Source organism: Prinia subflava (assembly GCF_021018805.1).
Source record: "Prinia subflava isolate CZ2003 ecotype Zambia chromosome W unlocalized genomic scaffold, Cam_Psub_1.2 scaffold_32_NEW, whole genome shotgun sequence".
Taxonomy (NCBI): domain Eukaryota; kingdom Metazoa; phylum Chordata; class Aves; order Passeriformes; family Cisticolidae; genus Prinia; species Prinia subflava.
The window spans coordinates 2,035,069-2,047,694 of NW_026960609.1; the positions used below are offsets into that span (position 1 = coordinate 2,035,069).

General features: G+C 45.5%; 1 protein-coding gene across 2 annotated transcripts in view; it reads left to right on the top strand.

Moving 5' to 3' along the window:
* The first annotated feature begins 10,417 nt into the window (after positions 1–10,417).
* Positions 10,418–12,626, top strand: part of LOC134565064 (tetraspanin-5-like) — a 160,466-nt gene continuing 158,257 nt past the window's right edge. For both annotated transcript variants that reach the window (XM_063424440.1, XM_063424441.1), the window contains exon 1: positions 10,418–10,557. In XM_063424440.1, the coding sequence (XP_063280510.1) occupies positions 10,477–10,557 (81 nt within the window). In that variant the 5' untranslated portion in view covers positions 10,418–10,476. The remainder of the gene's footprint in view (positions 10,558–12,626) is intronic.

A 12,626-nucleotide genomic window follows, 5' to 3' on the forward strand; every position in this document is an offset into this window, starting at 1 on the left:
TGATATTTGGGTGGTGAGGGAAAAGTGAAAAACGGAGGCAGGGAGTGAAATAGATAAAATCTTGAAAAATGGGAAAGAAATCCCTGAAACAAAACAAGAAAAGAAAAAAAAAAGGAAAGAGAAAGAGAAGGAAGGGGACCAAGAGGAGAAGAGAGGAAAAGAAAAAAAGAATGGGATCCTCTGCAGGTTTTACCACCTCCCTTTCAATACACGCCTGCATTGCTGGTACTCCCAGTGCTGGTTCTGGGTCCCGGCGAGCTGTTTCCCTCAGCCCCACCGGCCCCGATGTCGGTGCCTGTCCCAGTCCCAGCGCTTACTGCGGGTCCTGGCTTGTCACCTATTCCTGCCCCGGTTTCTGTCCCAGGCGCGAGTCCGCTGTCCGCAGCGGTGGCTCTGCCGGTTCTCCCCCCACCACGCTGTCCGCAGCGGCATCTCTGCCGGTTCTCCCGCCCCGCTGCCCGTGGCGGCCCCCCCCGGTCCCTCTTTCGCCAAGGGCAGCCTCCCCCCCTTCCCCCCCTGTCCCTCTTTCGCTGCCCGCCACTTCGGTGCCGGCTGCCACCCCGCTGCCCAGGGCTGCCCGGTCGGCCCCTGCCCCTGTTCTGCCCAGTTAGTCTGTGGCTGATTCGCTGGCCATGCCTGGCGGGTTCCTGTCGGTCCTGGCTGTCCTGTCTCTGGCCGCTTTTCCCGCGGCGGCTTTTTTGGCCCCATCCCCAGCAGTTTTTCCAGTCGCGGTGGCGCTGAGAGCTGTCGCCACTGCCTTGCCTTTGATAAGAGCGGCTGGTACCGCCGCCATGAACCACGTGGAGGCTGACCGCCCGGCAGTTTAGCCACCCCCGGAAATGCTTCCCCCTTCAGCAGTTCCGGCAGCAAACCCCACCCATGCTCCGCCTATGGAGGACCAAGTCTCGTTGGTATGTCCTCCAAACACCTCACTTTCTGTCCAAAGCTCTGTTCCCTTGGAAACCGCAGCTCCAGCTCACAATAAAGAGGTAGGGGACAAATACCATCTGGAGCCTGTAATAACTTTAAAAGTAGATCCCCAAGAAGAAGAATTAGAATTTGTGGTAGATACAGGAGCAAAAAGAGAAAGTTTTACTGTTCCTGTCATCAAAGATGTAGTAATGGAGGGAGAAACTAGATTTTGGATAGAAGATGTTTTGTTGGTCCTGGGAGCAGGTAGTAAATTATTGGGACGAGATTTTCAAGTGAAATTAGGAATAGGAGTGACTCCAGAAGTAAGAGGAAATAATTTGGCAGACCAGGAAGCTAGGGATGCAGCAGAGAAAGAAGCTGAAAGAGTAATGCTAATATTAACTCCAAATGAGGAGAAATTGGAAATTCCAAAATTTAGTGAAGCAGAGGAAAAAGAATTAAAGGAGATAGGAGGTGAACAAGATGAATCAGGGAAATAGAAACTTCCTGATGGAAGGCAATTACTTAATAAAATACTGACTAGAAGAATATTAGAAGACATGCATCAGAAAACTCACTGGGGTACTCAGGCTTTGTGTGATCATTTTTTTAAAGAATTATGGGTCTATTGGGATATTTGGGATAGCAAAGAAAGTAACTGAAAAATGTGTAACTTGTCAAAGGATAAATAAAAAGTTAATGAGGAAAACTACACTGGGAGGTCGGGAATTAGCTCTTAGACCATTTCAAAGTATCCAAGTAGATTTTACTGAACTTCCTCAAGTTCAAAGATGGAAGTATTTATTAGTGATAACAGACCATCTAACTCATTGGGATGAAGCAGGAAGAACAAAGAGCGCGAGCCCCCTGCATTTACACTCTTAACACAGAGGTTCAAAGGGGCGCGGTAACATTCTCCAGCCAATGAGGTTACAGATACACGATACTGCAGGGAGGGTACAGACTTGGGATAAACCATACATTTTCCAGGGGTGAGCCAGAGCAAACCATTTCCATAAAATGCAATTCCACACAAGCCTTGGGGATAAAATGGGAGTTACACACCCCATGGCACCCACAAAGTTCTGGCTGAGTAGGGAGGATGAACCAGACTTTAAAATGAACTTTAACTAAATTAATAGTTGAAACCCAAATGTCATGGGTACAATGCTTACTTTTAGACTTACTGAGAATCCGAACACAACCCAGGTCAGACCTGGGAGTATCACCTTATGAAATCATGTTTGGGTTACCGTTTCTGACCACCCAACATGGAAATGCTACCTATGAGGTAGGGGAAAGGAGTGTTAAAGGATACATTAACACAATTACAAAAACTCTTGAAAATTTGAGGTTAAAAGGAATAATCCCTCAAACCACTCCTTTAGACTTTAAAATCCATGATATTCACCCAGGGGAATGGGTGTTGGTAAAAATATGGAAAGAACAATCTTTAACTCCACAATGGGAAGGTCCTTTTCAGGTATTGCTGACGACCGAGGCTGCGATCCGGACCAGGGAACGAGGGTGGATGCATGCCAGCAGAATCAAAGGACCTGTGGAAAAATCTAAGGAGTGGACGATAACATCTGAACTGGGTGATACAAAGATAACTCTTAAACGGGGAATGGGTAGTAATGAACTGGGAAGACCCAAATGATCCAAGGAATATACGCAAGATCACACCTGACTGGGAAGTCAGACCGAGTTTACATCAGTGGTTTTAAATACCGCCTGGACAAACTTTGAGGCACCTCCGGTACCCTCCCTGGGGGGGGGGATACTGCCACTGCAGACAGGAGGATCGGGACTGTTTAGGACAGAAAACTCCTGTATTTTGGCCTTAGCCTGTGATTTATACAAAGAGGAGGGTGAATTACAACCTCAATAAGTGCCACGCAATATACCCTGTTTGATTCACCCAAATACTGGACATGCTAGTTGGGTTAAATGTAAATGTTTGAGCTGTGGGAAAAATTGGTATTGTAGTTCACACAATCGACGTCCTCCTTGCAGGAAGTGTCGAGTGCCAACTAGATCCCCTATCCAAGTAGAACTTGAAGCAACTGAAATAATAACTTTGCTTTGTGGATGGGAATTATTAGTGCCTGTTGAATGGGAAATAGCTGAGGAACAGTGGGAGACCACCGTTAAGGAGTGTCAAGAACGATTTGCCTGGAAATTAGCTAAGAGAAAGTGACAAGAGAAGAGAGGGCAAGACCAGATTGGCCTCTATAATCGCCACCAAGAAGATCACATACACCTGCTGTGGGTTGCAACCCCATAGGCATGGGAGGTGGGAGTATAAGCCATACTGGACCTCTCCTTTTTCTGTCACTCATATTCTGTCTCTTCCCTTTTGGGATATTGACAAGGCCATGCTACAGGTGTTATCGGAAGTTGTATATGGAAAGACACCGAGGCTCCTTCTTTATTTCTCACACTCATGTCAACAGTCACTGTTATAACCCTTCCAAATTAGGAAACTTCATGCACAATGGGCAAAAGTACTGGATTGCGGAGAATTTAGGGGGAAGTGAATGCCCAAAAGGGGAGAAATGGATTTGTTTCACATACGCTATTGGGAATAAAGCACAGGATTTGGTAAAAGAGCAATTGATAAACAAAAAGGCCAGGCCAGCACCACCACCTAGACCTGTACCAATCTCACTTGACGGTTTGTATACAAAACTGGAACAACAATTAGAAAAAGAGATATTTCACGGATGGGTAAAAATCAGTTTGTGGAATTGGGAGAAAGAATAACTAAGGAACTTAACATAACCAATTGTTGGGTCTGTGGAGGGGCTTTGATGTCAGAAGAATGGCCATGGAAAGGCAGCAGCTTAGGCCTAATTGAGCTCCTTAAGTGGAACCAGACAAGTATAAGGGGAGAAAACCGACCAGAGGGATGGGTTTTGAGTTCAGTAGTCACAGGGGAAGAATGTCTTTGGCGCAATAGGAAAAAGTTCCTTCATGAAGTAGGAAAAATTCTCTGTAAAAGATATAAGGTTAGTAATGGAACCTCCGTATGGTGGGTCCCAGAAGAACCTACCATGTATTGGACCCAGGAAAAAGTAAAAAAAGGAAATTGTAAGTATAATAAAAAAATCAGACATTTTCAATGTAATGATACAGGGAAAAATCCTTACGTTGGCATCCCAGAGATTTCTAAATTTTGGGAGAATATAGATGAGCAAAAATCGGATTATTGGAAAGCTCCAGATGGCTTATTCTGGATATGTGGAAAAAGGGCATACCCAAAACTCCCCTCTCAGTGGAAAGGGAGCTGTACTCTGGGAGTCATACAGCCAGGATTTTTTCTTTTGCCAGGGCCTGAAGGGGATCACTTAGGGATACCAGTTCATGAGGATTTTAAAAGAAACAAGAGAGACTTAATTGGAGGATTCCAAAAATGGGGAGATGAGGAATGGCCCCCTGAACGTATACTGGAAACATATGGGCCAGCCACCTGGGCACAAGATGGGAGTTGGGGATATCGAACTCCCATTTATATGTTAAATCGTATTATAAGACTTCAAGCAGCCGTAGAGATAATAACAAACAAAACTGGTCGGGCAATGGAATTAATATCAAGACAACAAACCCAAATCAGAGCAGCCGTATATCAGAATAGGTTGGCTTTGGATTATCTATTAGCTGAAGAAGGGGGTGTTTGTGGAAAATTCAGTACATCGGATTGTTGTTTAAAAATAGATGATAATGGAGATGCTGTCCTGGATATAGTCAATGATATCAGAAAAATCGCCCATGTACCAGTTGAAAGGTGGGAACCCATGCTAAATACTAGCTGGTGGGATAATGTGTTGGGAATAGAATGGTGGAAGAAACTAGGCTTCTTCCTCTTATGTGCTACAGCTGGTCTAATATTCCTTCCTTGTTTGATCCCTTGTTTCATTCGACTCATCACTAGTGTAGTTCAAGGTATGGAATTAGTGGCCATGGATCAAAAATTGAATACAACAAAAACTGTGCAAAGGATTATGGTATTAAAGAAACAAAATGGAATAGAAGACCCCTTCCAGGAAGCTAGATTGATTTATGAAAAAAATGAACAAAAAATGGAGGCGAGAAAGCAGTAAATACTGCTTGAGCCAAAGGAATTATAAAAAGAAAGAGGGAGGATTGTGAAAAATGCATATTATATGGCTCTATGTAGATATTTACTATATGTATTATGCTAGGTTGAAAAGTTATGCTGTATTAACATTTGAATAATATAGTAAATGTAGTTTTGTAATTAACATTAAGCTTTAGTAGTCACAAATAAGAACTATGTGTGTGAGATATTGTTTTTTAGCTCAAGAGAAAGAGAAGATAACCAAGAAATTCTTCGCACAGAGATAACAATTACAGAAACCCATACATTTTCCAGAGGAGAGAGATTTATGGCTTCCTAATCAACAGAAACAACCTCTTCAAGCCTGACTTAGACTCAAAGGCGCCTGGGGGATTAACAGAAAGTTTCTGACAAGTAACAGGCAAACTGTCTTGTTTTAAATAAAATATGCATAATCATGAGGTTACTCCTCTTAAGGGGTGAATTCTCTTTTGACATTGCCCTTCTCCTGACTGACTTTTGTCTATGAAGGGGGGCCCAGCCCAGGCTGTAACTCTTTGCTATTATTGTCTTATTAATTGTCCTAACTCTAAATTGTTTAACCTTTATTATTATATTTGTATTATTATTTTTATAACCATTTTATTTTTATTAAACTTTCATAAATTTCAAAAACAAGCGATTGGCGTTTATCACACAAGGTGAGATTGGCAATGAGATAACTCATGGAACTACAGCCTTCACGGTGGTGCTCTGCCCTTTCTCTTCTCAAGTCACTCCTGCTTCCATTTCTTTTTCCCTGGAAAATGTCAAAGAAATCATAGATCAAAAACAGGAGCTGACACAAAGACAGAGGTACTGGATCTAAGGAATGATTGATTTGAGGAATTGGGTTGTCAACTCTTTACTTGGTGGGAAGTAAGAATTTCAGAGTGCAACTATACCTCTTTTAAGATACAAACTTGTCAAACTTGCCACCCTTATTAATATTAGAGCTGGCCAGTCTTTAGTCAGAAGAAGGCCATTTATATCTGCATCTTAGAGATGGGACGAACTCAGTCTCTCTTAACTATATGGAAGCTGGAACAGAGCAACGCACGGTACAACCAATATGGTCAGATTATACGTTCTCCTCTTTATTCTTGAAATGGCTGGTTTTATACAGTTTCAGATAGTTTACAGTTGCAGGTGTTTTCCAATTGGCATTCAGCATGAGAAAGAATGCAAACAATCTTAGTTTAAGGCAGCTACCGTGATTCTGCTCTAACTGTCCTATCTAAAGCATGCACACACCTTAACTTAAATTCTAACTGCGCCACAGGCTTATCTACTTTCACACAGGCCTGAGACTGAGGCCCAGGAGGCCCAAACCCTAGGCCCAGTTTGGGATAGCTCAAACTTCATTCCATAACACGTCATGCTCATGTTACAATGGGAAGTAGATTTAGTCATTCAGATGGGACTTTTTCTCAATGTCAGTAGCAAATCAAAGCATTCCTGATGTTATGAAGCACTGTGCTGCTAGAACCAGCTTTGTCATTGAAATACCGCCCATTAGTACTCCCATGCCTTGTCACATAACTTAGGAACTGATGGAATTTGAATAACTGTCTTGTCCTTCTGCAAGAAAAGGTAATATTGCTCCTGCTTAGTATTGCCTCAGGCTTTTGTGCCAAAACATCACAGTAGAATTCACTGTTGACTGGTAACTAACAGTGAATTTAAAGTGCTGTCACAGTCATCCTGCTCAGCTTCCAGGCCTAGGTGGCCAAAGCACGTAAGAAGCAATCCACAAGAGATGGCACAAAGCTGAAGGATGAGGATTTTTTTTTTATCCCTGTTTGTTTAGGACAGGAGGCAAAATGTGTTTGCAAAGCAGAAAGGCTGCTGCAGGTGCAGAAGGCTCTGTTACAGCTGGCATTCTGAAAGATCAATTACCTACACCAAAGCTGTTCTGCTGCCTTAGCTATCTGCTTGCTTATTACAAAGTTAATTAAAAAGAGCAGGGTTCTGTGTTCAATACCCTCTTCAAGTGAGCAACCTAACCCTTAAAACCAGACATCCTTAAGCTGATCAGATGATGGGACAATGTGAAATGCTTGTGGCTCTAAAAGGACACTTCGCAATCATAATACTATGCTCAATTGAGAAAGCAAGTGAACTGATGTAATATGATGCTATAAATGATGTAGGCTGCATTTCTTATTGAGTTGTTGGGAATAAATGGATTGATAGATAAAACATCTGATATTGTTACTGAATTTATCATAATAAATATTACTCTGCAATATTTTGCTCCTGCCTGTGAAGAATTAAAATGCTAAAGGGTGCCAACACGTGATGTTAGGAGCATGTTATGACAGTAATATTATAAATGTTTGTACAGGTTGTCACCAATATTTGAAGCCACTTGTAAAAACAGCACCTTAATGTAATACATTACCATACCCTACTGTAAGTGGTGATGTGCCTTTATCCACTGGTACAGAACATGTACATTACTACTTATTCACCCTTTTCTACCCTCTTCCTATGGACCGTCTTGCAAAAGCAGTGTTAATAGACACAGGGATAACACTCGTGATAAACTATACAGTTGTGGTTAAAGTGTATAGATGTGTTGCATTAATTTCTCATTTACCAAAAATATCACTTATTTTCATGTATCCATTTCAGCAGATGCTTTTTCTTCTCATCGTCTATCAGATGCGACAGACAAATATTTCTTTTCACTCTCAAAAAAGTATCACAAGGCCCCATAACTGATACAATGTGATCTTGAATCAAGACTGTCTTCTGTAGTTCTATCACTATCATGCTTCTGAAGTGTGTTACTTTGATATCCTGTAGAGATGGGAAATGTATTTTATTATAAAGAAATCTTTCCTCTATTGAATCAAAAGTTATACTTGCAGAATCACGTAAACACAGAATCAATTAGGTTGGAAAAGACCTCCAAGACTGAGTCCAACTTTAACCAATCCCAATCTTGTCAACCAGATCGTGGCACTAAGTGCCATATCCAGTCTTTCTTTAAACACCTCCAGGGGCAGTGACTCCTGCCACCTCCCTGGGCAGTCCATTCCAATGTTTAACAACCCTTTTGGTGAAGGAATTCCTCCTAACGTCCAGACTAAACCTCCCCTGGCACAGCTTGAGGCCATTTCCTCTCATCCTGTCACACCTGGCACAACTTCCTTTCAGGGAGCTGTAGAGAGTAATAAGGCTACCCCTGAGCCTTCTCTTTTCCAGCCTCTCTCTTAGAGCTGGACCAGGAAACTTTGAATGCTTGATCCACTGAAATGACGACATCCTTCAGCAAAGAAAACCTATTAATTATGCTGCTAATGCCAGACCATGTGCACTCTGAATCCCAAACAGCATATGAATACAACTAAGCCACATAACTTAATGGCTGTCAGGTTCAATATAAACTCAGGAGATGTTAAAATATGAACCCTAGCAATCATCGTAGAATGGTTCTTCATGTGTTCCTGGGCGTGTGGTGCATACGAGATCATGTGGGAGGCGATCTGGCGGCGCCCATTGAGAACAACCTGCACGGTGCGATTACTGTTATGAACGAATTCCCAGTGGGTATGAGGGCTCAAAAAAAGCTGCCTGTGTTCGCTGCTGTGGCCCTGGTGTTAGGAACGAATTAGAGGGGGCTGGGCTATCCCCATCCTAGCCCCATAGCAAGACAGCTGAGACAGCCGCACCATCCCCCCAGAGGAAAATGTGGAGCACCCATTAGCATATTAAAAGAGCTCTGAGCACTCAGAATGCAATCCCCCCCCTCCTCCCAATTTGTGCCCAGCCTTTTAGAAAAATGGGGGTTTTTCTCTTTTGCAGAGAAACCCCATAGCTGGGGTGATGCTGCTGTCCCTAGAAAGCTGCTGACCCCCTCCTGGCTAGGCTAGAGGTACCCCCACACCCCAGCAAGTTTGAGGATGAAGGGAAGCTGCCCTGTGGCATTCTCCTACCTCAATAAAATGTGAAAAGGAGCAGCTCCTGTCTAGATCGCCCGGTCATTGTTGCTGTAACTACCTTTTTCAGCAGGGATACCCTCTGCTGTGACCAGGACAAATGCATATGCATTTGTATATGCAAATAAAACCGACCCTGTGAATCCTGGGAGAGTTTTTTTACAGGAACTGCACCCTAAGATGAGACGCTAGATGCATCAGAGGAGAATTAGATAGTGCCCTGGCCAAGGAAGGAGTGGACGCACCCCCTGACCTGGTTTGAAGATTCACCATGACCTATGAGGAGTCTGAACGGAATGGAAACCGGCCAGATCAAGCAACAGAGACAGACAACGGGAAACTCTCGAGGTTTTTCCCTGAGGGTAAAGAGCTGACTCTGCACTCCAGTGGCAGACCCCTCAGCGCTCTGCCTTCTGATGGTTGACCAGAGAGAGCTTCTAGCTGTTCCCGTGGAGACAAAGACTCGCCACCTACTGGGGGCAGCTGAGTGAAGATCCGCAACAGTACCTGCTCCATCGGATCACCACAGCAGCGTGAAAAACTCCGGTTGGACTCTGCAATCCTGCTGATGACTTTAATAAAGAGCTGATCACATTAATAAAGAGCTGAATATTAATAAAGGCATATGCCCTGTTCTTTTCAATTACAGTCTTGCTCCTCCTCATTACCGCAGACAGCCTAGAACCGGTGCTGCCCTCCTGGCAGCTCTCCCGCTGCGGAGCGGTGTTCTCCGTGACAGGCGGGGCCAGTCCTCGCTGTCTCAGCATTCCCCGGCCTGTGTCACCCCCGGCCGCCGGAGGGGAGGGATGGACGGGCGAGGGACTGCGGGCTGGAGAGATGGCGGGCTGAAGCCCCTCAGCCTGGCACGCCTGGCCCGGGCGGAGCCTCAGGACCACTTCCGCCCCGCCCCCTCGCCGGCGGCCCCAGCGCAGCCGGATTGGCGGGGAGCGGTGCCAATCACACAGTGGGGCGGGGCGGGGCGGGGCGCGTGTGACGGCCCTTGGCGCTGAGGGGGCCCGCGGCTCTGTCCTCTGCCCGGGCCGATCTTGCCCCGGCGGCGCCTTTCTCAGCGGTTTCCCCGCTCCTTGTCGCTCTCTCCTGCCTCCCGTCGCGAGCAGCCGGGGCCTCCTCCATGCGGGAGAAGAGGAGTTGGGAGCTGCTCGCCCGCCATCCCCGGCGCCCGGCAAGTCGAAGCCGACCCGCCGCCGCGTCGCTCCTGCCGCATCTCCCCGCGGCGCAGAGCCGGACCTGAGCTCTGCCCGCCGCGCCGCCCCCGGATCCCTCCTCATAGTTTTGCCCCCACCCTCCTAGTCTTTCCAGACCCCTCCTCCTAGTCTTCCTCGTTGTTTTTTTTTTTTTTTTTGGTTGTGTTTTTTTGGGGGTTTTTTTTTTGGTTTTTTTGGGGTTTTTTTGGTTTTTTTACTTCTCTCCCTTTCTTCCCCTCCCTCTTTGGTTCTCACCCTGGCTGCGAGCGAAGTGTCTTCATGAGCGCAGAGGATGTCCGGAAAGCACTACAAGGGGCCTGAAGTCAGTTGTTGCATCAAATATTTCATCTTCGGCTTCAATGTCATTTTCTGGGTAAGTGAGGCCGGTTTCGTGTCTTCCTCTGCTTCCTCCTCATCCTCCTCCTCCCCGGCCGCCGCCGCTCCCGGACTTGGCACAGCCAGGAGGGACAGGGACGTATGACAGCCTGGCGTGAGGCCGCGGGGCGATTTTCGATGGGGTGCGGGTGCAAGGCCAGGGGTGCCGCCGCCTCGGAGCCGACCGCCCCGGTCAGCCCTTCCCCGGGCAAGTTGTGGTGCTGCATTCCTCCACCTCCCGAGGGTGCCGGTTCTCTTCCCTTCCGGCACTCCTAATTGCTTTTGTTGTTAGTATGAAGCGGATTTCGTGCCTTCTTCTCCCCCTCCCCGTCTTTTCCTTTTTTCCTGTTCCCTCCTTCCTTCCCCCACCTCCGCTTTGTGGTGGGAGAAGAAGGGAGCAGCCTGGCACCCAGGCCTGGAGAACGAATTGATCTGCATGTTTTCACGCTGCCATCCTTGTTAGATGCAAATAATAGAAAGAATCAGAGCTCAGATTCTCTGCACAGTGCTGTTTAATGATTTCACAATGATGAAGTTAGTTATGGCACAGGTTTATTATGATTAGCTGTTAACACATAGTAGTAATAGCAATAATAGAATGGAGGAGGAGCGAAACGGTATTTCCACCCATCCCTAAAGTGCGAGCCCGTAAGAGGCCCGTTTGGGCATTTGTTGAGATTCCTGACTGTGCTGCTTGATCTGCCTGCACAGTATCTTGTTGTACCATTCCCCACTGGCTGTGGAGTAGACAGAGCTGTATAGTGAAATGTAACCTGCCTGTAACAGTACTTCTAGCATCTTCTCAATGTGTTGGATTTGAAAGAGAAGCAGCTGGTTTTGGATGTTCATGCCAAATTTCATAACCACAGAGTGGGGCAAGGGTTGAGCATTTTCACACACATGTAAGTGATGAGGTCTCACTGCACAGAATATTAAAGTGAGGTGAAGTCTCTTACATGTACAGTTCCCCTTTTTACGTGAGGTATTTCACAGAGCTTTGAGAAACATGCACAAACCCAGCTTCACAGATTCACAGAATATTCTGAGTTGGAAGGACCCACCAGGATCATCGAGTCCAGCTCTGGATCAAACCCAGATAAGTGTGGATGTGTTTTTCAGGGTCTTTGGAAGCAAGTTGAATGCATATTTGGTATAGTGGCTTGTTTGGACTATAAAGGAGAATCGGGAAAAAAAGCCCCAACACCACCTTGAAGGTTATGGATGAAGGTAGGGAAGAACAGAGGAGAGAAACCTTTTGAGCAGTGCTGAGCTTTGATTGTCCTCTTGGGGAGAACAGAAGTCAGTGGTTACATGGATAGCAGGTATCCATAGCTAGCCTCAGGTCTGTGTTCCTGGAAAATAAACATATCTGAAGAAGATGTTTTGAAAGGATGGGAGTTTTGATTAAGTCTACTTTTATACTGTATTACCTTTTCTTAAGAAGATATGCTGCCAGAGTGAAGCTGACTGTGGCTTTATGTCAGTGTTTACTTGGCCCCAGACCGACCCCTGCAGATGAAGGGTAGCAAGCTTTGTAGTATTCTGACCCTACAGAGCTGTTGTGCTTTTACTCTTGGCTCAGTTTTCAGTGGTTGAGTTTGCCATGGTTCTTTGCCCTTGTCTGTTTCTTTGTTTTGATTCTGCTGGGCATATGTTGCCGTGAACAGGGATATTTTTCAGCAGGGAGCGAGTAGTGTGAGGAACACTTGTGTGCTGCGTCCTTGGATTGAGAGAAGGAGATTATGGTGGAATATATAACCATGTTAACTTGCTCTTTCAGACACTGTCAGTGTCTCAGAAGCTCTATATCCTGTAATTTCCTTAATTTTATTCTCTGAAGGTGAATGTGTGGATGGTGTAAGAGACAAAGTGATTATGTTTTAGGTTTTCTGTAACTAGTCTTTTTCTTACTTCTGTGTTCCTGAGGCTGAAGTAGCTTCTGCATGATGGCAGGTGTGCCTGTGTTGTAACTGAATGGGCCAAAGGCTTTATACTGCTGGAAAGCTGATCTGAAAGCCTGAAAAAATACAATTGTGTATCAACCACTTTGCCACTTGCTTGATGTGA